The following is a 23465-nucleotide window of genomic DNA, read 5'->3' on the forward strand; positions in this document are numbered from 1 at the left end:
AGCTGGATGCAGTCACCTGGTAAGGACTGTGAGGGTAAAGAGGAGAAGGGAGTCCATGTCTAAAGCTCATGGGCACTTCAATAAATAGAGGTTGAGCAGAGGAAGAAGATATAGCTCTAAAGGCTGAGAGGAAGCAGTCACTGAAATAGGAGGAAAACCAGGATAATGTTGTGTCATAAACACCTGGAAAAGAAAGTGTTGGAAGAATGAAAATATGGTCAACTTTGTCAAATGCTGCTGAGATATATAGTAAGATAAGAACAAAAAAGTGACCGTTGACTTTAATCACACAAACGGATGACGATATTGACAAGTCTTAGTGGAATATGGGGAATGAAAGTCTAATTGCAGTAGGTTGAGGAGAGAGTAGGTGCTGAGAAATTGGAGACAACAACAATAGACGTTTCTTTCAAATATTTTTACTCTGAAGTAGAGCAAAGAGAAGGGATGGTAACTGGAGGGCAATGTGGAGTCAAAGGAGATTCTAGAGCATGTTTATATACTTATGATCTTTTATCTAGTAAGGAGGAAAGAAACCATGATAGGGGAAGAGAGCGAAGCATGTGGAAAGGAATAGGAACAGAAATGTCAGTAATAACAGCAGTGAAGGGAGAGTGTAGAAAAGTACAGATGAAGCGTTTGGACTGCTAGATTTTGTGATGGGAATTGAGCTACTTCCTGCCTATTTCTATTTTCTCAATGGTTTGAGGCACAATTATCAGTGGAGAGCGGATTTGAGGGAGAGAAAGTGGGAAATAGTTGACTTGGAGAATGGGCTAATGAGGCAAATAAGCCAAGTTATGATTGTCAGGCAACATTGAGCATTAGTTAAGATTTATGGTCATCAATTTAGAAACACCGGGGGGTGTGTGCATGTGTGTGTGTGTATGTGTATGTATTCATGTTCCCAGGAATTGTCAGCTACTTGGATAAAGATAAGGGATAATTGGGTATATGTATAGGGGGTCAGTGCCTGGTTGGGGCTTTGCCAGGCAAGTATGTTAATGAGAGAAGGGTAAAGGAGTTACTGTGTGTTTGCAAGGGAGTGAAAATAATGATGGACCATGGAATCTAAAGAGGGAAAAAAGGACATGAGAATAGATTGTAACAAAGTGGTGAGGTAAATGGATTAGAGGATTTGATAAAGGTTAAAGAATTTCTGGAGAGAGAATATAAAATAGAAGAGCTGGATAGGAGACAAAGTGGAATGCATTAAATTGAGATTTTGGAGGTGGTGCAACTATTGGTGGTGGCAGAGTTAAACATATGAAAGTAGGAGTGGGTGCTTGACATGAGGAGGTTGATCATTTGGAGGTTGGGAGATAAAGAAACTGAGAGGCCAAGGTATTTGCAATGATGTTTTACACAGATGCTGAAGTCACCAAAGATGAGAGTGGGTCTAGAAAGAGAAGTAGTCAGGTGATACTTATCTTGCATGAGGGAGAGGTGATCAGGGAGTTACTTGGTGTCCACCACAAGGAGGGTTATTGGTGGTATAAATTTCATGGCAAGAGCTTCAGAATATCTGGGGCTTTTGAAGGAGAAGGAATGAAAAATAATTTGGAAGAGAGAATAGGGAGCAAAAAGGACATATCGTCTAGGCCCTTGAGTTTAGGGGATGTAATATTTAAAAACAAAAACATATTGGTCCCTATTTGAGAGGACTTTGGATGACAGGTTTCAGCCAGAGAAAGAAATAATCAAAGAATTTGAGGACATTGGGGAAATTGCTGATCCTACACTGTGAATTTCTGTGGGTGCAATAGAAGGGCGGCTTGAGAGGGAGGAAAGGTATGAATTAGATTAGTGGATGTACTTAGTTGTCTAGAGATTAAAGTCTGAGTGATGATGGATTGCTTGAGGTGGGACTTGGGGTTTCTGACTGTAGCAATTTTAAGCCGGATGATAAGGGGCCACTAGTCAACTGTTTCCCTCTCTGGTTCTTGGCCTTCTGCAGTGGAGTGGCAGCCAAGGATAAAGGAATACCTTCTCAGGAGACTGCTCTATCAGAGCTCTTGGAGATAGAAGATGTTTGTAGGATTGTAGTCCTGTGGCAAATGGGGGAGGAAGAGGCTCATGTGGAGCATGAGGCTGGGAAGCTTTTCCATTTTTGAAATCTCAGTATTAAAAGATAGCTCATCTTCATATAGCCTATATTCAAGTGCTACTAATGCTTTCAATAAAAATGCACTTTTTTTTTCTTTGATTGTCTAGGTCACTTTTACAAAGAGAAAGTTTGGATTAATGAAGAAAGCCTATGAACTTAGTGTGCTCTGTGACTGTGAAATAGCACTCATCATTTTCAACAGCTCTAACAAACTGTTTCAGTATGCCAGCACTGATATGGACAAAGTTCTTCTCAAGTATACAGAATATAATGAACCTCATGAAAGCAGAACCAACTCGGATATTGTTGAGGTAACACATATATCTAGTAATGCCTGAATTGCAGATAATAATGAAATGTTCCATTTAATAACTTTAACTGTCAGATTGCTTTTTACATCCAAAAGATAAATCGGTTATAGATATATCATTTCTCTGAGTCATTTCTTAGAAGGATCTAATTATTGCTATGTGATGACCCACTTACATTGTAAACATATCCTATTCGTTGAGATGAAGTACATTAGGCTGTTGTACCATATCCACAAGTATAATATTTCATCTGTGATTACTTATTTTGTATGAGTTTCTAAATTAATATTGGTAAGAAACTATATCACTTTAGACAGTATGAAGTTATAGTTTTAATATGTCTTAATCATTTCATTATGCCAGGGCAACGCACAACTTTAAACACTAATGAAATAGAAGAAAATGATGTAAATAATATTTTTATTTTGTTAATAGTGCTTTAGTTGTGGGGGGAAGACATCCTGATTTTCTCTTCTGTTTGTCTATTGCCCTTCAATATCTCTTCTAGTCTGCCAATCCAAGTGAAAATAAAGAAAGGAATTTTTTAGAGTGATTTCCGTTTATTCAGAGATAGTGTTTTAAAACAAAACCTTCAAAAAGGAGAACCAATATACTTTCCCCTTTAATTCTTTTCTGCTGCAAAATCTTATAAAAGATTACCTACCAGGTATATTTCTAATAGTATTTTAAATTAGCTTCATATTTACTTTTGTCTTTTTTGTTTGTATTTGGAGTTTTTGTTTCATTTTTATTCAAAACAGATTTTTTTTTTCACTACTTGACAAGATAATATACTTCGGCTGCTTTGTAATATTAGAAAAGTAGTTCAGTAAATTAGGAATTTCCTTGATGAAAGTACTGAAGCCATCTGAAATGATGCAAAACTAACTAAAAGAAGAAGTGGAGTCCCAATCTAGATCTTATTCGAATAACTGAAATTAAGATAGAGAAAGAAACTTTAACTATCTTATTGTATAGGAATCTAATTTATTTGCCTGCACAGATTATGTTATAGTTCTGTAAATGCATTTTAAATTTCCCCTATATTTCTCTGCCTTTGCCATTCCTTTTTGGATAGTAATTTGATTTAATTTGTTAACTGCAAAAAAATTCTGCTGCTTGTATTAAAAAAACACTCCTCTTACCTTTTTAAGCAATTAATCAGTTGTTTGAAATGAGAAGTAAAAATATAGCATAATTAAAGTTATGACTCATCTCTGTGGCCTGATTTGTCCATGGTTTTGTTTAAGTGGCTCACTCTGGTGAACCGCCCCCTGAAGTGTGTGTAAAGCTTTTGATTTTGCTTTCCTTGATCACTCCAGTTAAACTACATGATACATCTTTAGCCAAACCCCTTAACACAGTTTTGTCTATGTCAATTGTAAATTATTTTATATCATTTAGCATTTATGGTTATATCTTATCACTTATATGCAACATGAGCTATTTAGTGGACTCTTTCCCTGTAATATATAAAAATGCGTTTTTAATTGTAATTTTGTAAATTAGGAGATCATCCTTTGGGTAAGGTTTATAGGAGACTTTGTAACTGGATTTCCTTGAAATGGAGAGTATCCCTGTTGTGTTTAGTTTAAAACATCTTATTTTAAAAACCTCTATGTCTTATCAAAAGCTCCACTGCCTTAAGTGAAACAAAGAAATAGAGTTGACTCTAATAATGTCAACAAACAGATGTTCAAGCTGGTTTCATTATAGAAGGCAACCACCTCCTTAACCCTGACCACTCTGCTCTTTCATTGCAGCAGTTGTTGTTCTTGGCGCCAGGAAGTCGAGGGTACTTCACACAGCCTAAAACGTACTTCCTTAGAGAATATGAAGAATATAGTCTAATTTAATCCTCACAGAATTTTCAGACTACCTCAGTCTTCATCTCTGTTGTGGTCAGCGATCACAGTGTGAGAGAGTAAATCCCAAACATTTCTTAGCAGTCTCCTGTATTACAGTCTGCTTCAATATGAAGGAAAACTTTTGCAGCTTAATTGTCAATTTGGATTTTGATGTTTTCTTTTTAATTGCATTTCTTTGATATAAGCAAACATGAATCTTACTGATAGTTCTTTATGAAGTTTTGAATTATGTAAATACATAATGGGTAGAAGATACATTGGATTATAAGGGATTAATTTGTTGTGGTAGGAAAAATTATAAGGCTTAGTTCACCTTTCCTGTGTGTTAATGTCTTACTGAGGTAAGCTTCATTATAAGACAATGATGATTACGCCTGTAAGATATTCTTTCTTCCACATATAAAGGTGATGCAGCTGCATCCTCACTAGTAGTGCATACCTATCTGAGTTGTTTTTATCATTGGTAGTTATGGCTATACGAATGCAGCTACAAAGATTGTTGTCAACCAGACTAAGTTTACAGAACAAGAGTAATGACGAATACTTATATAGAACTTCCTATGGGCCACTTTCTAAGTCCCTTACCAATATCTCATTTAAGGATGTTTTTAGAATACCATTGTAAGTATTTTTTACTTTTATATCCATAAACTTCTAACAAGTTGGTGTGATGTTATGGACTCTAGCCATCTCATGTGGCTGAGTATATCAGCAGTAAATGGAGGCATAAACAGCTATATGTGATCTACCTTAGAGTATTTCCTTCTACAATATGAGCAACAGTGAAACTAACTGAAAACTCTGTGAACAACTTCCATAAGGTCTCTAACCTGAATTCACCTATTTCCTGTTGTATTGTTAGTCTTTAAAATCAGCAGGATTTTACTTGCCCCTATATTACTAAAATACCCTTTGACGGAGTCTTGAGTATGTTAAAATGGAGTGTTCTGTAGATGTATTTCTGTTCTCTGGTGTCCTACACACAAACCCTTTTGGGGCTGTGTACTGTGTACTGTGAAGAGAAGAAGGATGGGTGCCCTGTGCTGTTAACCACACCTATAAAGTCTGCAGTGTAAGGATGTGCGTGTATTATGCCTGTAGAATTAGATCTAGTATGTTTTCTGGGAACACTATAGAATAAATATAATATATTAAAAGTAGTTGGTATGAGAATATTGTGATGATAAACAAAAGGGAAGACATGGTGCTCACATTTATTTACCTTTCAATTTTTAACCACAGGTATTAGAAATCCATCTGCAGAATGGTGTTCTATCTTTGCTCACCATTTTCATATTACCTATATTTTTTAAAACTAGTTTCTTAAAATTGTAATCAATTTTAACATTTTAATTGCAGTTGATAAAAAACTATTGCTGTATAGCCTTGTTTGTTTTAATCAATAGCATTTACATATTTTAAATTGCATTTAGGTATTATAAGGTCTGCAGTGTCTTGTAGGATTTGAGAAAGCTAAATATATGAAAATGGAAACTTACACATTAGTAAATTAGAAGATTGTCATTAAGGTAAACTTTATAAACAGAGATTCATAACTGGATTTCTTTGAAATGGAGAGTACCACTGCTGTGTTTAAAATGACGTCTTGGGGCTGGCCCAGTGGCATAGTGGTTAAGTTTGCGCACTCTGCTTCAGCAGCCCAGGGTTCATGGGTTTGGATCCCAAGCGCAGACCTACACAGCGCTCTTCAAGCTATGCTGTGGTGGCATCCCACATACAAAATACAGGAAGATTGGCACAGATGTTAGCTCAGGGACAATCTTCCTCACCAAAGGAAAAAAAAATTGACATCTTATTTGAAAGTGTTTATACACTACTTTTCAGGACTAAATTCCTTACAAAAACTGAGTTTTACTACTTTATTTCCTGAATTGCATTAGGAAACATTATGCAAAGAATGTCATCAAACGTATACATTGTATCTTTTCATGTTGTTGAGCATTGATAGAAAAATAGGTGGCAGACTTTTGTTTGGTCCTACAAATAGTGGTAATTTAGTTGAAATGTACAAAGAAAATGTTAGAACCCTCTAAATTTCTTTTTAGTAAATAAAAGTTTAAAGACTTGTGAACTGTATTATGCAAAATTCAGTTAGTCATTATTCATATGTGTGTGTATACATTAAATTTAAACTAAATAAAAGCCTAGAGCCAATAAAAGAGTTCTGTATCAAAATAAAAGTTATGCTAAAGGCATGAAGTGAGGATTTTAGCAGCTGCTTCATAACAAATACCTGAGATTACTTTTGTTTTCACTTTTTCCTTTCACTTGCAGGAATATTTGAAATATTAAATATTCTTGCTCATAATATTTTGACAATAGCTATGACTTAGTGGCATTGGAAAACATTCAGTAAATAGCTTATGAGGTGATTCAGATGGTTGTGCTGTCATTTAAGGATCTAAGTGTAGGGGCCATGGCTGTTTCTCTCTCTTGTTAATATCTTGTGAACTGTTCCCAAATAGAGATTTTCTTCATCACAGGAATACTACAGTACTTAAAAAAAAATTCCACTTGCATTATCTCATTTGATCTTCATATCCAAGGTAAGCTTTTTCAGAAATAGAAATTGAGACTGGGGTTAAATGACTTTCCCAGAGTCATGTAGCAATTTAGTGGCAGAACTGGGATTAGAACCTGGGTCTTTGACATGATCCCTTCCCTTTGCTCCCCAGTTTACTGAACCCATTGCAGCTCTGGACATTTCACCATAAATAGATAGGATTTTATACATATGGGAGTAATATATAACATACAGAAAACATGAATAAGTTTTCCTTAATAATGAACAGAAAATTAGTGAGGTTAATTGCAGTAAGAATAATAGATAATATTTATCAAGTACTCAATGTGACTTGGTACTCTTCCAAAGGCTTTTGTTTATATTATATTATCGAATTTCTCTTATTGTCCTTATTTCACAGTTGAGGAAATTGAGGCACAGTGGTAAATGAAGTAAGATGATGATAATTTGAATTCTGAAGGAAGAGAAAATCTTTTTTAAGTCTCAGTAGTCTTTGCCTACTTTCAAATTGCAAAGGAATTTGGAGATAACTTAAAGAAAAGAGCATAGGGAATCAATATAAGATGCCAATTGTATGCAGTTATCTATCAATTATTAAATAAAAATACCTGGTAGTAAAAGCGATCATGCCAGGAGTACAGTATTTAAAATCAGTGGTTCTCCAAGTGTGGTATCGTGACCACAGCATCAGCATCACCAGAGAACTTGTAGAAATCTAAGTTCTTGGGCCTCACCTCAGACTACTGAATTAGAAACTTGAGATGAGACTTAAGCCATTTTATGTTAACTTGAATTAACTCATCCTAAGTGCAGTGAGTCTAAAAGCTTCAAGTTAACATACAATCTCTTGGCAGTGGTTATCCAGCTTTTAAAATATTTTTATCCCCAAGAATATCCTCGGAAATAATTTTAAGCAGTGAGCAAGCACAAATTGTAACTTTTAAGACCTATTCTAAAAAGCAGTTCAAAATAGTATGCCGATATTTGGTGTGAATTACAAGCTAGGGAACACATTTCTAATAGGTTACCTTTCAGTTAAATTCTATTTGGTTATAAGTGTTTCTTTGAATGTATTTGGGGGGGGGGTCTGGTGGGGATGTGTGAAAGATGGACTCCAGTTCCTCAGCTGAGCAAGAAAGGAAGATAAGTGACTTTTGTCTCCTGAGATTATCTAGTGCTGACCTTATAGAACTAGAGGCATGATTATGCTTAGGTTTTCTGACAGTATTATAATGTCCTCAGGGAGCCTTTTTGAGCCAGTCAGTTTTTTTCTCCCCATGTTACAGAAGAGGAATGGAACAGACAGGGAGTGTTTAAGAGGCTTGCCTAATGTTTTACAGGGTTGCAGTGGAGCAGCAGGGAAAGGGAAAAAATAATGAGACATCTGAAGACAAGACAAAGCTTCCCTCCATCTCCAGCCCCCTGCCCTGCTCTTTTATTCCTAACAGAGCCTGAAGCAGCAGGATGGTGATTCACAGGGTGAGGCATGCAATCCTCATGGCCCTCCTCCTCTTCTCACACGTCCTGCACCATCACCTCAAACAGCAATCACCGTAGCTCTTGCAATATCAGTTTTACTATTTTTATTTTGCTATGTATTTGAATATTATTATTTATCATACAATTATTAGTTTTCATTTATGTGCTTTTTATAAGGAACTATGTATCTCAATATGTGATTTTTGTTTTCTTGAGGTCAGATTTTTCTCCATCAGAGACTGATGTTGTTGATATATAAACAGGAGTTTATGGGGGAAAAGGGTAATATTTATCACTTTATAATATAGCTCACATTTCTGTAATGCATTCTTGTGTTATTGACAAATACCTGTGTGCCCTTTTTATGTCCATATGTGTCACGGAGGAGTGTTTTAGTACTTATGATCAGATAAATTGTTCTTTTTTTTCTGGGAATTCTGGGATACCTTGGCCAAATTTTTGACCAGTGAGAGAAGGAGGGTACAGAGGATTGGAAGAGTGGTCAGAGAAAACTTCCTCTAGAGGTGACACCATCACCTGAGTCCTTTAAAGGATAGGGTTTAAGAGGGAAAAGGGGTAGAAAAAAGGTGTTCTAGGTCAGGGGGCAGTGTATGTGGAAATTAGGAAATCAGACATTGCACAATTACTGTATGAGTTAAAATCAGCTAAATAAAGCTGTAGTATAGTGAAGAGTGGAAATAGCAAAGACCTGAGAAGTGTATAAGGCCCTTGGCTTTCTCCTGAAGGTTTGGGTAGCTATTGAAAGAGCTTAATAGAATAACTGGATGGGTTTTGCTAACTGTCTTGCACTTCTCAAGCTATAAATTGTGTTAGGATTGAATTGTAAATTTTTTTGAAAGAAGTTAAAAGGAAAGAGGAAAAGGGTAAAAATATTGAATGTAATGCCTTATTTCTCCATTTTTTTTTATTGCACTGATACTTTTCCTACCAAGTACAGGTCATTGTGCTAGACACTGGGAATACAGTGGTAACTGCTGTTTTCTTAACGAGGTGATGTGTTGGCTATTTTATTATCTTACTAGAGAAGTCCTTTTTTGGCTACACTTCAGATTGGATTCAAGACACTTAGAATTCCAAGATTTTGATGTTTCCCACCAAATATTCATCATTCAACATATGAATATTATACTACTATTAGAGTTAGAAGTTTATTTAGAGCAAAAGATGCAGGGTACTTACCATATGTAACAATGTTCTGTATTTGCCCGTTAATGTGAGATATATAGAGTCTAAGTGATATTTCAGTTCTCTTATATAAAAGGTTGCTAATGCAGACATGCAGTTTTTTTAAACCTGGTTATTCAGACACATAGTTTAAAATTAAGGAGATAGCTGTATAGTTTCCATATTTATTTTGAAGTTATTTTTGTAGCTCAGTTCCAAGAGAAACTCTGTATAGGGATCTAGAGTCTAAAGGAAAAGAGGTATCTTCTTGGCATAGATTAGTCATAACTCTGCTTTTTAATTTACAATTATATAATCAGTGTTGTACCTGTAAACAATTCAAAATAGTAGTATGAACCTCTTATATTTTGGAAAAGTAAACATAGCTTACAGTTTTTTAGGTTTTTGTTTGGGTTGATTCACAACTTTTAATGTGTGCTTTGATATTTCTATATCCTAAGGATATTCTATGAAGAATGTATGTGTAGGTGCATTGATATGTGATTGTATTTCTTTACTCAAAGGATATTTCTTGTAATTCTTATTTTAACTCATCAGCAGTAAAACACCAAAAGGTAAACTTTTAATTCTGTTTTTAAAATGTTAGGAATTTTTTAAAACTTGGTGAATACGCTATATGCTTGAGTCTTAGAGAATAAAGCAAAGCTTGGTTATTCATATTGGAATTTACCTATGGAATCAAATGGAGAATATTTTTCTGTCATGCTTTGTTTGTATAGAAATTTTCTTTTCGTATAACCGGTTTGGTATTTTCTGGTAATTTCTGGGCTTGAGCTACTTCCAGAATCCATCTTGAGAACCTCAAAAACGTTTATGTTCTGCAAAAAGAACTTAGAAATAGTAGCCAGTATTTGTACAGGAATTTAAAAACTCAGCTTGCTTTTTTATGCTACCAATGTTCATGTAGAATTATCTCATAATACTATATAATTAAAATATTCTCATTGCTATTTTCCACATTTGTATAGTTGAATTGAGGTTTAAAAAATTGTTCTATTACTTTGGGGTGTAAAAAAAATCTATCAGTTATGTTCTGTAGGACAGTAGAAAATAAGGGTTTAGGTGCATAGTTAGGCATTTTGTGAAGGTTTTATTATCACTCTCAAATCCTATTATAGGATATTTCCCTTATTAGTAATTCAAAGTAAATTTCTAGTATTATATAATTAGCACTTTTAGGCTATATTAATCAGTTATTTATTGAATGCTTACAGTACCAAATACTAAGCTCAATGTTTAATAGGAAGAGAGAGTGATATTAAATTCTAAACCTTGTAGGTTTTGAGGATCGGTTGAAATAAGGTATGCAGTAGCATTTTGCAAACAATTCATTAGGTTGTTTCTGATTGCAAGCAACAGAAGGAAGACCTGGTGGAAACTGGTCTTTAAAATAGGGGTGTTACATCACATAACGAAAAAATCCAACAGTGTGGTAGAGAGTAGGCTCTGTTGAAGTGGGCTTCAGGTTTCTGCCTTCCCTCACGCATCAGCTTTGTCCTGATGCTGGCTTCTTCATCTTGACAGTGGCAACTCCAGGCCCTCCATCTGCGTACAGCATCCTCTAAAGCAGTACTCTCCAGTAGAACTTTATGTGATGATGGAAATGTCCTAAATCTGTGCTGTCCAATATGATAGCCATTAGCCATGTGTAGCTGTTGAGCACTTGAAATATGACTAGTGCAACTAAGGAACTTAATTTTTAATTTTAATTAATTTTAAGTTAAGTAACCACATATGGCTAGTGGTTACCATATTGTTAAGCACCAATATAAAGCATCAGAGATAAATTGTTCACCAGAATTCCCAGCATTTGTCCTAAAATTAATTCTGATTGTACTGGTTTAGATCAAACGCCTCCATGCCCAGAACCACTATATATTAATCATGGTGGTGGAGAGAGGATGAAAAGCGCTGATGGGCTTATTCTCACTAGATATTCCATCTGTGAGATGTACTTTAAAGCTGCAGTAATCCAGAAAGTTTGGTATTTGCATAGGGATAGACATGGAGATCACTGGAACAGACTAGACAGCTCAGAAATAAACCCATATGTATAAGGTTAATCGATGTTTGACAAAAGTACGAAGGTAGCTCAATGAGAAACGGAAAGTATTTTTAATAAATGGTGCTAGGAAAACTGAATATACATTAAAAAATACACATCATACATGAAATTTCTGTAGAATAGAGAGTTGTATAGGAGAGGAATCAAGGTAAGGAAGAGACAGACTGAATATAGTTGATGGAGCTTCTTGAATAACAGGCTGTGACATTTGGCATTGTCCTATGGGTGTTGGACAGCTGTTAGAGGTGTTTAAAAGTTTAGGTAGTTAAATAATTATTATGAAAATACTAATCTGTTGGATAATCAGCATTTTAAAAGAAGTTTATAGCTTTTAAAAATAGACTAAGTTTTCTCTTAATTGTAAGTTTTTAGTAATGTTGAGATTTATAGGAAGAATGCCTGTTCCACTTGGTTTAATTGGGGAAAGAAGATTAGACTGTGTTCTAAAGAATATGACATATTGACACCGTGCTTTTCTTAATTGATCTGTAAAAATTTGAGTGAATCATTTGTAGAAAAGGAAATGTTTAGAATTTGATCATAATGTAAATATGATCACATATTTTATGAATAATCTTTATGATCTTTAACAGTTTAGATTAAAATATTTTACCTAAAGTCACTTTATTATTTATCATGCAAAAATGACTAAATGACCAATATTATTATGAAAAGGAGTTTATGTGTTATAAAAAGGTTTGGAAACCCTGATCTAGTTCTATGCTTCATTTAATTGATTAAGGAAGCTGGAGTCCAAAGAAAGTAAAGGGCTTGTGCAAGGTCATACCAGTACATAATGACAACCCAAAGCTTAAATAATGTTCTCTTGAAGACCTTGGGTCTATCTCAGAAAAACTGTGGATCCTTGGGCAAAGTCTTTGCTAAATAGTGTTAGTATTCTTCCCAATAGATTCCCAAAGATCCAGCACACAGCTTAATAATGACTTATAGAATTGAACTGAAAGTGGTGTTGCTTACTTCAGTGTTAACTCATTTATGATACTCTTGAAACTCCATCAGATGTTACCCGAAGCTGATGAGGACAAAAACTAAAGCACGTTAAGTGGAAATAAAGCTCAAGAATGAAGGTGATGTGCTTCTCTTCACCCTGTAACACTGGAAACAATGCCTTTATTTTGTATCTCCCCATCTTCCACATCTACTCCCAGTGTATATTACTTCCAGCCCTTAGAGAAGTAAAGAGACTTAAAAAGAGAAAAGTACAGGTGTTTTCATTATAATGCAGTTTATGCATTCCTGAAAAATCTCACAAACTGCAAAACCTGGTTTTTTAGTTTGTGTTGGTTCTGAGCACCAACACAAAATAAAAAATAAATGGTAATTGAGAAGATAGCTTGAACTGCTCAGTGAGTCATCTTAGTGTAGCTAGTGGCTACCACAGTGGATATTAGAAATGCACAAAATTACTTGAATAGAAATGCTGGCAGCACTTAATTAGGTTGGAGATGTTGGAGATAGTTGGTCTTAGGACAGCGCAGATGGCAGTGTAGCAGTGAGTGCTGGGGGGGAAGGGGGTGTTGCTGTTGAAGTAGGCATGGGAAATAGTACAACCTGCAGCAAGGCTGGGAGTACTCCTCTGAAGCCCTCATTTAAAGTTTTCCTATAATCCAGATAAGTGCTCATGCTGTCAGGAGGACTTTCTTCTTTCCTGCTAAAGGTTATAATTGTATTCCCACTTTTCTGGCTCATCTTGCCTGGGAAAAATCACCAGTGAACCAGAGTGACTTCTTTATTACACTGACATCATTCCCTACTTACCAGTTTCATATGAGTGAATTTGCATTTCTAAATACCTCATAGTAGAGCAGACTGTATTTTTTTAACCATAGAAGTTTTTTTTTTGTTTCCTTTTCTAAAGATAGCATTAATCAGTTTATGTTCATCTGAATAAATGGCTGCTATATGAAAGAAAATTATTCAGAGGAGGGAAGTTGTATTATTCTAGTTTCTTTTGGGATGTAAAGAAAGTTGTTCTCATAGATTCCATTGGTTTTTGTTTCATGTAGTTCTCTTCACTGGTAATGTTAATATATATGGATATAGGATTGAATAGGTATGAATTCCATTGTGATTATTATTCATAATTATAGTAAAAATTTTCGGAGTTTTCAGTAACCTGCATAAAGTGTTTTCATACTACCTAGTATCTTTATAAATTATTGCCCCAGATATCCTTCACCATCATGTGCAGTTGAATGATCAGTCAGGCAGTTTAGTGTTACTAGGCCACTACAGTGAGTATTATAGACATACTTGAGATTAACTTTTTTTCTGTTCCTTTTATTGAGATATAATTCATAGACCATAAACTTCACCATTTTAAGTTACATAATTCAGTGATTTTTAGTATATTCACAAGTTTGTGCAATCTAGTCTGCTTTCTGTGTCTGTGGATTTGCCTATTTTGGATATTTCATATAAATGGAATTATACAATATATGATCTTTTGTGTCTGGCTACTTTCATTTTACATAATGTTTTCAAGGCTCATTCATATTGTAGCATGTGTTAGTACTTCATTCCATGGCTAAATAATTCTCCATTGTATGGATATAGCACTTTTTTAAATCCATTTATTAGTTGATGGAAGTTGGCTTGTTTTCACTTTTTGACTGTTAGGAAAATGCTTTGATGAAATTTGTGTACAAGTTTTTATATGGACATGTTTTTATTTCTCTTGGGTATCTCATTAGGAGTGGAATTTAGTCTGGGTTGTATGGTAGCTCTGTGTTTAACTTTTTGAGGAACTTGACAGTGGAATTCCATACAAATTGTGGAAATTTTTTTACATTTTTACATTTAATTTTTACATTTAACTTAAAGGTAATCAAAAAACAACTTCATGGATGTCGTTAGAAAACGCTTAGTTCACTTTTTCCTAAAAATGTTGATTTATTATTTCAGTTATGTAGGGCCTGGTTATCTGGACCAACCTTTCAGCTGAAGACAACTGAAAATGTTAGATGAATTATACAAAAACTTCTTTATAGCATCAAAGAGCTAAGGAATATGCCAGGCCAAAATCTCAGAAAAGATGAGAGCCTAAAAGGTAAAGAAATATTTAAACCTCTGGCTACCTTGAGTCATTTGCCCATCTGGATAAAACAGTTGAAAAACTAAGCTTCAGGTTTTGGTGGATTTACATTTGTGAGTCAGACTGGGACCTCAAGAAGATGGAAATTCTCTGCCTTTTTCTTGCTTGCAGAGACTGCAAGGAGATTTCTGAACAGATGGAGCAAAGAGGAGAACAAGAAAAGTAAAAAAAGAGAAGCTGTCTCTGAGAGGTTGTAAAACAAGTACCAGCATTGGGTGGGATCAGAGGCCAGAGTCATATAACACAAGAAGTCCAAGAAAACTAGTGCTCCAGGTACCTAGAAAAAGCAAATTTATATCCTTTTTGAAGAAAGGTGCCTTATTCTCGGCATCAAAAATCTCCTTCAAATAACCTTTCAAAACCATTGAGCATCCATCATACAAAGACGGCCAACCATAAAAGAAAACAAGGCACAATAAACAAAATTCAGCAAGAAATAGTAGAAACTGACATCTAAACATTTTAGATACTGTTATTATTATATATAGATTATAAACAATTTCACTTTCTATGTTTTAATAAAAAAGTTTACAGATATCTGCAAGAAACAGGAAACTATAAAAGAAGTGATATAGCAGACTTGAAGAGAATGAAATACTTCTAGAAATGAAAAAATACAAGAACCAAAACTTAAAACTTAGTAGACAGGGGCCGGCCCAGTGGCACAGCAGTTAAGTTCACACGTTCCGTGTCAGTGGCCCAGGGTTTGCTGGTTCGGATCCTAGGTGCAGACCTGGCCCTCCTTGGCAGGCCATGCTGTGGCAGGCATCCCACATATAAAGTAGAGGAAGATGGGCATGGATATTAGCACAGGGCCAGTCTTCCTCAGCAGAAAGAGAAGGATTGGCAACAGATGTTAGCTCAGGGCTAATCTTCCTCAAAAAAAACAAAAAAACAAAAACTTAGTAGACATATAGAAGGTATATTTGACATAGCTCTAGAGAATTGACGAACTGAAAGATAGAAGAAATTATCTAGAATTCAGCACAAAGAGACGGTAAGGTGGAAAATACCAAGAGAGGTTGAGAGAAAAGGAGGATTGGTTAGAAATTCTACCCTTAATTTAATTGACATTCTTAAAGGAGAAAGGGAAGAGAGAGAGAATGAGCATAGGGCAGAGGCAGTGTTTGAAGGATTGATGAGAGTTCACAATCCTCAGATTTAAGAAGCCCAACAAATCTCATGCAGTGTAAATAAATCTGTACATAGACATAGTGAAACTGCAGAAAATAAAATACAAGAGAAAACCTAAATAGATTATCTTCAAAGGAGTGCTGACTGATTCTAAACAGCAGGAAGTGAAATCTGTAGTCAATGAAATGATTTCCTAAATGTATTGGGAAGAAGGTATTTGGAATCCAACCTAGAATTCTACACCCAGAGAAAATATCTTCAGTGATGAAGGCAAAACACTATGTGTCAGCTTTGCAACTAAACCACCTCAGGGTTTTGAAGAAGGGGCTCAAACCAAGTCAGACTACGATGGTAAGAAACCAGTCTTCATGGGAAAATCAAATGACCTCCACAAGCTTCATGTGGACAGTGACTCATGTCTGTTTTATCAGTGAATATCAGAATCTAGTTGGATGCTCTCAATAAATTTTGTTGTATTAAAGAAGAAAAAAGAATAAAGGTAGATTAAGTCATTTGTGCAATTAAAAAGAAAAAGAGAGAGAGAGAGTGAAGAACGAACAGCCGGACAGCCAGGACTTTTGCAAATACACTTTCCTGACTTCACAGTACACTGAGAACCAACTCTATTAAAGCATTCCCTTATGTGTGGAGATGTGCAGCAGAATTACATTACCCCTGTTGATGAGCAGAGACTACTGGATTGCTGCTCTGTAGCCAGCTCTTGTGAGACAAGGGCCCCAGGTTTGAGGCGGAGGAGGAAAAGTATCATTACCATTTGCTGAAATCTTTTAAGTCAAACCTAGGAGTATCATAGAACTGGGTAAGTTAAAATTTTAAAAAAATTCAAAAATTTTTTAAAATTTAGAATTCCAAAAAGCTATAGCCTAAACATCACGCACTTGTTGCTGAGAAAGATATGGGTAAGATCATGGAAGAAAGGAGTCTTAAGGCAGTGCCTACAACGACATGTGCAAGAAATGTGCTCTGTTCCCACTGGTTGAAGTGGCTTCTGATCACAGTCATCTGTGCGTTCTCCGTTTGTTTGCTGACTGATAAATGCAGTTGAATCAGCTGAACTAACACAGTGTAGTGGAAAGAGCGCTAAACTGGATTATCAGAACACTTAGATTCTAGTTCTAGTTCTATCACTGAATAGCTGTGTGATGTGTGAGGTTGAGGTAGGTGAGTACTTGGATCTCTCCGAAGTTTATTATTCGCCTCTATAAATGCAGGAGGTGAACTAGATCACGAAGGTCCATTTAATTTCCTACTCAACAGCTATTGTAATATACTTTTTTGAGTACATAAAATCTCAGGTTCCTCTTGTGCCTCAAAATTTTGATGCAGTAGACAAATTTCCAGAAGTAGGTGATTTAATGAAATGTAATCATGAAGATATAGAAAACCTGAATAGTCTTATTGTCACGTTTACCACAAAGAAACCCCAAATACAGGTGGCTTCATAAGAAAGTACTAGGGGATTTTTAAAGAAGTAATGCCAACATTTCACAAACTGTTCCAGAGATTGGAAAAAGAGGGAACTCCCCTTTCTTCATTATATGAAGCTGTGCTAACCTTGGTTGCAAAACCAACAAGGAGAGTTCTAAAAAAGAAGACTAAGTCAGTCTCACTGAACATGAATGCAGAACTCCTAAATGAAATATTAGTCCACTTCTTTGAGTTCACATCATTTTTATTGGAGACGTTTTTATTTTCACGTTGTCCCATTTTCTTTACTGCTTGGGCACACACGTAGACTCTGTGTATCAGCCTCCCTTGCAGTTGAGAGTGGCCATGTGACTGAGTTGTCCAATGGAATGTAAATAAAAGCAATACCTGCTTCTTCCAGGCCTGACCTGTACAATATCTCCCTCATGATCTTCATACTCTCTCTTCCCTATTTGCCAGCCAGGTACAGAGAATCCAGGTAGGAACTCTGAGGTCTTGTATGTGGAACCAAGAAAAATGACTGGACTCTGAATAATCTCATGCAAGGCTCTCTGAGATAAAAAGACATCCTCAGTGGGCTTTTATGAATAAGAAGTAAACTTTCATTGTGTTAGGCCACTGAGATTTGTTTGTTAAAGCATCTACATTACTTATGCTAACTAATACAGATATTAAATCTAGCAATATATAAAAGGGATAATGCATCATGACTAAGTTAGATTTATCCCAGGACTGCAGCATCAACTTGACAGTTATCCTATTATCATGGACTGGAAGTCTCAGTATTGTATATATCTGTGCTACCTAAAACAATCTGTATAGAGTTAAGGAAATGCCAATCAAAATCCCAAGAAACTTTTTTTAAGAATTCAACAACTGGGGCCGGCTCCGTGGCTGAGTGGTTAAGTTCGCGCGCTCCGCTGTGCTGGCCCAGGGTTTGGATCCTGGGTGCGGACATGGCACCGCTCGTCAGGCCACGTTGAGGCGGCGTCCCACAACTAGAAGGACATGCAATTAAGATATACAACTGTGTACAGGGGGGTTTGGGGAGATAAAGCAGAAGAAAAAAAAAAAAAGATTGGCAACAGTTGTTAGCTCAGGTGCCAATCCTTAAAAACAAAAACAAAAAGGAAGATTGGCAACAGTTGTTAGCCCACGTGCCAATCTTTAAAAAAAAAAAGAATTCAACCACTGATTCTGAAATATATAGGGAAATTCAAGGGTAAAAGACGCTCTGAAGAAGGATAACAAGGTGAGAAGATTTGTACTACCATGTCTTGAGACTAATTTTAAAGCTATACTAATGAAGATACTGTGGCAATGGCACAAATACTAAATGCCAAACATATCAGTGGATAGATAGATAATAGAGCTCAGAAACACAACCGTGCACATATACAAATAATTATGGCATCACAAATCAAAGACAAAAGAGCAAACTCTTAAAGCAATGGTGCTGAGACAAGGATATATATATGGGAAAGCCATGGAAGTAAACCTACCTCATGTCTTACACAAAGTCTACCTCTAGGAAGATTATAGACGTAAATGAGAAAGGCAAAATTATAAAACTTTTTAGAAGATAATATAGGAGAATATCTTCATGATTTTGAGATAGGGAAGGATTTCTTATACAAGACATAAGAGTTATTACCATAAAGGACAACTGTAAAGGAAAAAATTGATAAATTTGACTTTATTAAAATTAACCCATTTTCATCCAAAGACAAATGTTAAAGAAAATGCTGGGGCCGGCCTGGTGGCACAGCGGTTAAGTGTGCACGTTCCACTTTGGCGGCCTGGGGTTTGCCAGTTTGGATCCCGGGTGCGGACATGGCACCGCTTGGCACGCCATGCTGTGGTAGGCGTCCCACATATACAGTAGAGGAAGATGGACATGGATGTTAGCTCAGGGCCAGTCTTCCTCAGCAAAAAGAGGAGGATTGGCGGCAGATGTTAGCTCCAGGCTGATCTTCCTCACACACACAAAAAAGAAACGTGCAACAGAGTGGGAAATGATTTTCAATGCATAAAATTAGCAAAGGACTTATGTTGATTACAAATAAAAGAATGACTATAAAGCAATAAGAAAAAGATAAACAATAGAAAACTGGGCAAAGTGCTTGAATAGGCTCTTCACTAAAGAGAAGATCCAAATGGCTAATAGATATGAAATGTGCTTCATTTCCTTAGTTAGCAGGGGAATGCAAATTAAATCCTCATTGCAGGTAGAAAAGGTACATTGATACAACTTCTTTAAAAAGTAGTTTGGCATTATCAGTATAACTGAAGATCCACATATTTTATGAACTAGCAATTCCACTCCTAAGAAGATATCCCAGAAAAATATATGCAGATATGCAGTAGACTATGTCTGCAAAAATGTGCATAGCACTATTTTCATAATAGCCAAAAGATTGAAGTAACTCCAATGTCTATCTGCGGTAGAAGGGATGAAGTGTTTTTCCCCCCTGTACAGTGTAATACAATATGTAATGAAAATGAACAAACTGTCACTATGTGCAACCCTATGGATGAATCTCATAAACATAATATATAATGACAGAGGCAAGACAAAATAATACATTGAATATGTTCCATTCACATAATATTTAAAAATATGCAAAGCTAAATTTTATTTTTCAGAATATGTATGTATGTCATAAACCTATAACAAAGGTCCAGAAAGTTGTCATCACAGAGTTAGGATGATAATCCCTGTAGAGGGGAGAGAGGAGGTTGATTGAGGGAGATATTTAGGGTTCTGGTTCTGGTCTGTGTTTTGACCTGATTAGAATTACTGGTGTTCATTTCATAATTGTTGAATTTTGTATAAATTTTGATGCATTTTTCTTTATGTATGTTTCACAATTTTAAGAATTTTTTTTGTGTTTTCAAAGTGTCTAGGAAGAATAAGTATCTTTTAAAATTGGAAACAATTATTAAAAATGGGGAAAAGAACTTTTCTCATTTAAAAGAAATGCTAATAGGCTAGTTTAAGTTCCTTGGAACTTAAGACATATTGTTTCTTTTACAAGTACTCATTTATACCTTATGCTAGATCTGACTTATTATCCATTCAGCCAGTATTTGTGGAGCATTTATTGCTCAGCTGCTTCACAGAAATGAGATTTAAGGTGGATCGTGATATTGTGGATTGCTTTAATGGAACACCATAAATATATACCTCTTGAGTACTTTAAATTCCATAGTTTCACTTCTGAGTGCTGTGATTCTATTAGTTTGAAAGGGAGTTTGACAGTTACCATTATAAAATTGAGCATGTGTCAAAGAACATTTCAGTTCTTGTTAGGCAGTAGTTAAAAATGAAGCATGGGCTCTGGTAAACACTCAGGCAATATAGACTCCTGAACCCAAAGTTTAGTAGCATATCAAGATTCTGGACAATGCTGGTCCCCTGGGGTTTTTATCTGTTCTTATTTCAGACTCCACGTGGTTTAAATGTTTATTTAAACGTATTTACAATGAAAAATATCCTGAATACTAGCTATTTTTACTCTGTAAACAAACACCAAAGATTATGGTAACTTATGTATATATGTGTATTTGTGCATATATATATTTACATATACACATATTTGTGTATATATAACTTCCATGGGGAATAAGTATGTCTAAAATTTTAAATGTATTATTTTTTTGCTGATGAGAGACTATAAGACAAAGGAAATCTGTTTACAATTAGCTGCCCCTAATTTATAGTCTATTTTGAAATATATTTCTTTAAGTTTATTGTATAAAAACAAAACCTGGATATACTTATAAAAACGTCTAAACCACATTGTTCTTGCCTCCTCAGGTTTCTTTTCCCTATCTCCTTTCCACTCTTCCCTTATTCTTTCCATCTCCAGTTTCGCCAACAGATTTAGTAATAAAGACTAGAAAATGAGAGGCAAATGTATGGGGCTTGCCTATCACTATTATATACTCATAATTCTGTAAATATTTCCTTGAACTTGAAAGATAAGGTTACTAATACTTTATAAGTAGAACAATAGTACGCATGGCCTAATGATGTATGTACCATTATTTGAATCAATTATCTTTGGCCAAAAACAGGAAATAATCAGTCATCTTACTTCCATGTTTGGGACCCTTTCTGGACTCTAGGTTGTGGAGGTACTAGCCTGACTTGTTTTAGGACTTTCGTGACGTAGATAAGGAGACTATTAATTTGTGACCTAAAGAATTTGTCAGTTTTCTTCATCAGGGTCCTTTGATTATAAGAAATAGAAATCCATTTAAAGTAGCTCAAGCTAAAGTGGAATTTATTGAAAGAGTATAGGCAGATGGCATCCAAGGCAGGAAGGAATACCTGGCTCCCTGAGGACCTGACACCATCTCAAGATCTACTTGGTCTCATTTTTGCCACGAAGGCTGGTTTGCAAGGTGATTCTTCTGAAGGCACAACTGATGGTCTTCATGTAAAAATAATTGATGTTCTAGGTCTTTATCCAATTAACCATTTTTGTAATCAGAGCGTAATTCCCAAATTTAAAAAAAGCTTCAATTATAGTACTGTGTTTTATGTCTCAGTAGGAGAAAAGATTTGTTGAACTGTGGGACCTTGTCTCAGTGCTAATATAGACTTTTTTTAAAAACTGGGTTGGTCCTCTATAGATGACATGGAGATTCCCTTGCTCTAGAAAAGTATGCCTTTTGTTTTTCAGATTTCCAAGTTTGTACTCGACCGTGCTGGGTTCAAAATAAGATCCAAAATCAAAACCTTTGGTTGTTAATTGATTATAGCTAACTGTATACTCAACATAAAAGAAGCCTTCTTGTACTAGCAATTCTGATCTTTCCTGTCCAAAGCTCACTGGAGAATCTCCCAGAAGTTTGCAGAATATAGGCTAGTCTAAGTTAAACTTACATATGAAATTTTTTTTGGAGTTCAAAAGCAGTCAGATATCAACAGTTTCTGTGGATTAACCTAGTACAGACTGTCTCCAGATTACCTATTATTTAAGTATATTTTGACAAATTCATAACTTTGTGTTTTAGAAGACTTCTGAGGTAACTTGTCATACCATCCTGATCTTGCTCTCCTTTAGTATGTTTTTTTATCGTGCAAGTTTTTATATTGATAAATATAAAACTTTCATGTGTGTGTAGCACCCTGTTTTGTCTAGACTCTGAAAATGTAAAGCAATCTAGATTTCAGGCTTTGGTTTGAAAGTTCGTAGATTAGTTGAGGACACTGCAAGTATTCAGAAGATAGGTAAATGTAATGTAACGTGTTACATGAATGTTCTATAGAGTAAGTGCTCTTAAAATTTTAGCATAGGAAGCAGGGTGGGGGTAGTTTCATGGAAAGCTGAGGTTAAAACTAGGCCATAGTGAGCCATAAAACAGTCATACAGATAGAGATAGGACCGGGTTTCAGACAAGTGAGGTTACATCAGTGAAGGGATTTTTGTGACTGTTAGGAGCACAGTAATTTTGACCACTGTGACTGGATCAGAGGTTTCAGGGAGGTTAGAAATGGAAAAAAGCAATAAAAGTAGGAGCTAGGCTTGTAGGTGACTTGCAGTTAGACTAAGAAATTTTGATTTTGTATCTTACATCCGTTATTGCAGAAGAGGAATGTAAGATGTACAAAACTATCTTTTGGAGTCTAAGAAGAAAATAATAGAAATTCTATTTTATCCTAAAATATGCCTACTAAAAAGATTGACAGTCATTCACGCATGTAACTTGTAAAATATATGCATATTTTGGGGGCTGTGCATGAAATATATTTATAGATGGGGTAGATAATCTAAAAAGTTTAGAGACTACTGGTTTAGATCATAAAGAGCGCCATCAAAGATTTAAAATGGATGACAAATACAAAAGTTGTATTGAGGTGAAGTAAATCTGTAACAATTTATGAGACAGATTAGAGAGAGAAAAAAGTGAAAGAGGATGTAGTAGGAGTCCAGACATAAGGCAGTGCAGGCCCACATGAGTATAGTGGCAGTGGAAATGGAAATAATCTACAAAATTTGGTATTCCATGTGAATATGGGGAGACAACAAAGAGTGAACAGTAAGATTGCTTGCTGTGTTGACTAGAGAGGTAAGTCCAAAGAGGGGATCTGTATAATGAAAGATAATGAATTCTATCTTGGGTAAATTGACATAGAGATGTTAGCCAAATATCTAAATGGAAATGTACAGTAGA

General features: G+C 35.5%; 1 protein-coding gene across 25 annotated transcripts in view; it reads left to right on the top strand.

Annotated features, from left to right (window-relative positions):
- Positions 1-23465, top strand: part of MEF2A (myocyte enhancer factor 2A) — a 167645-nt gene that overhangs the window by 99549 nt on the left and 44631 nt on the right. For 23 of the 25 annotated variants that reach the window (XM_023622122.2, XM_070249676.1, XM_023620750.2 and 20 more), the window contains one exon: positions 2215-2418. In XM_023622122.2, coding sequence (XP_023477890.1) covers positions 2215-2418 — 204 coding nt within the window. Of the gene's footprint in view, positions 1-2214; positions 2419-8171; positions 8311-23465 lie in introns of those variants that run through there. The other 2 variants (XM_070248900.1, XM_070249244.1) reach the window with 1 other exon arrangement.

Source organism: Equus caballus, chromosome 1, assembly GCF_041296265.1.
Source record: "Equus caballus isolate H_3958 breed thoroughbred chromosome 1, TB-T2T, whole genome shotgun sequence".
In the NCBI taxonomy this organism is placed as follows: domain Eukaryota; kingdom Metazoa; phylum Chordata; class Mammalia; order Perissodactyla; family Equidae; genus Equus; species Equus caballus.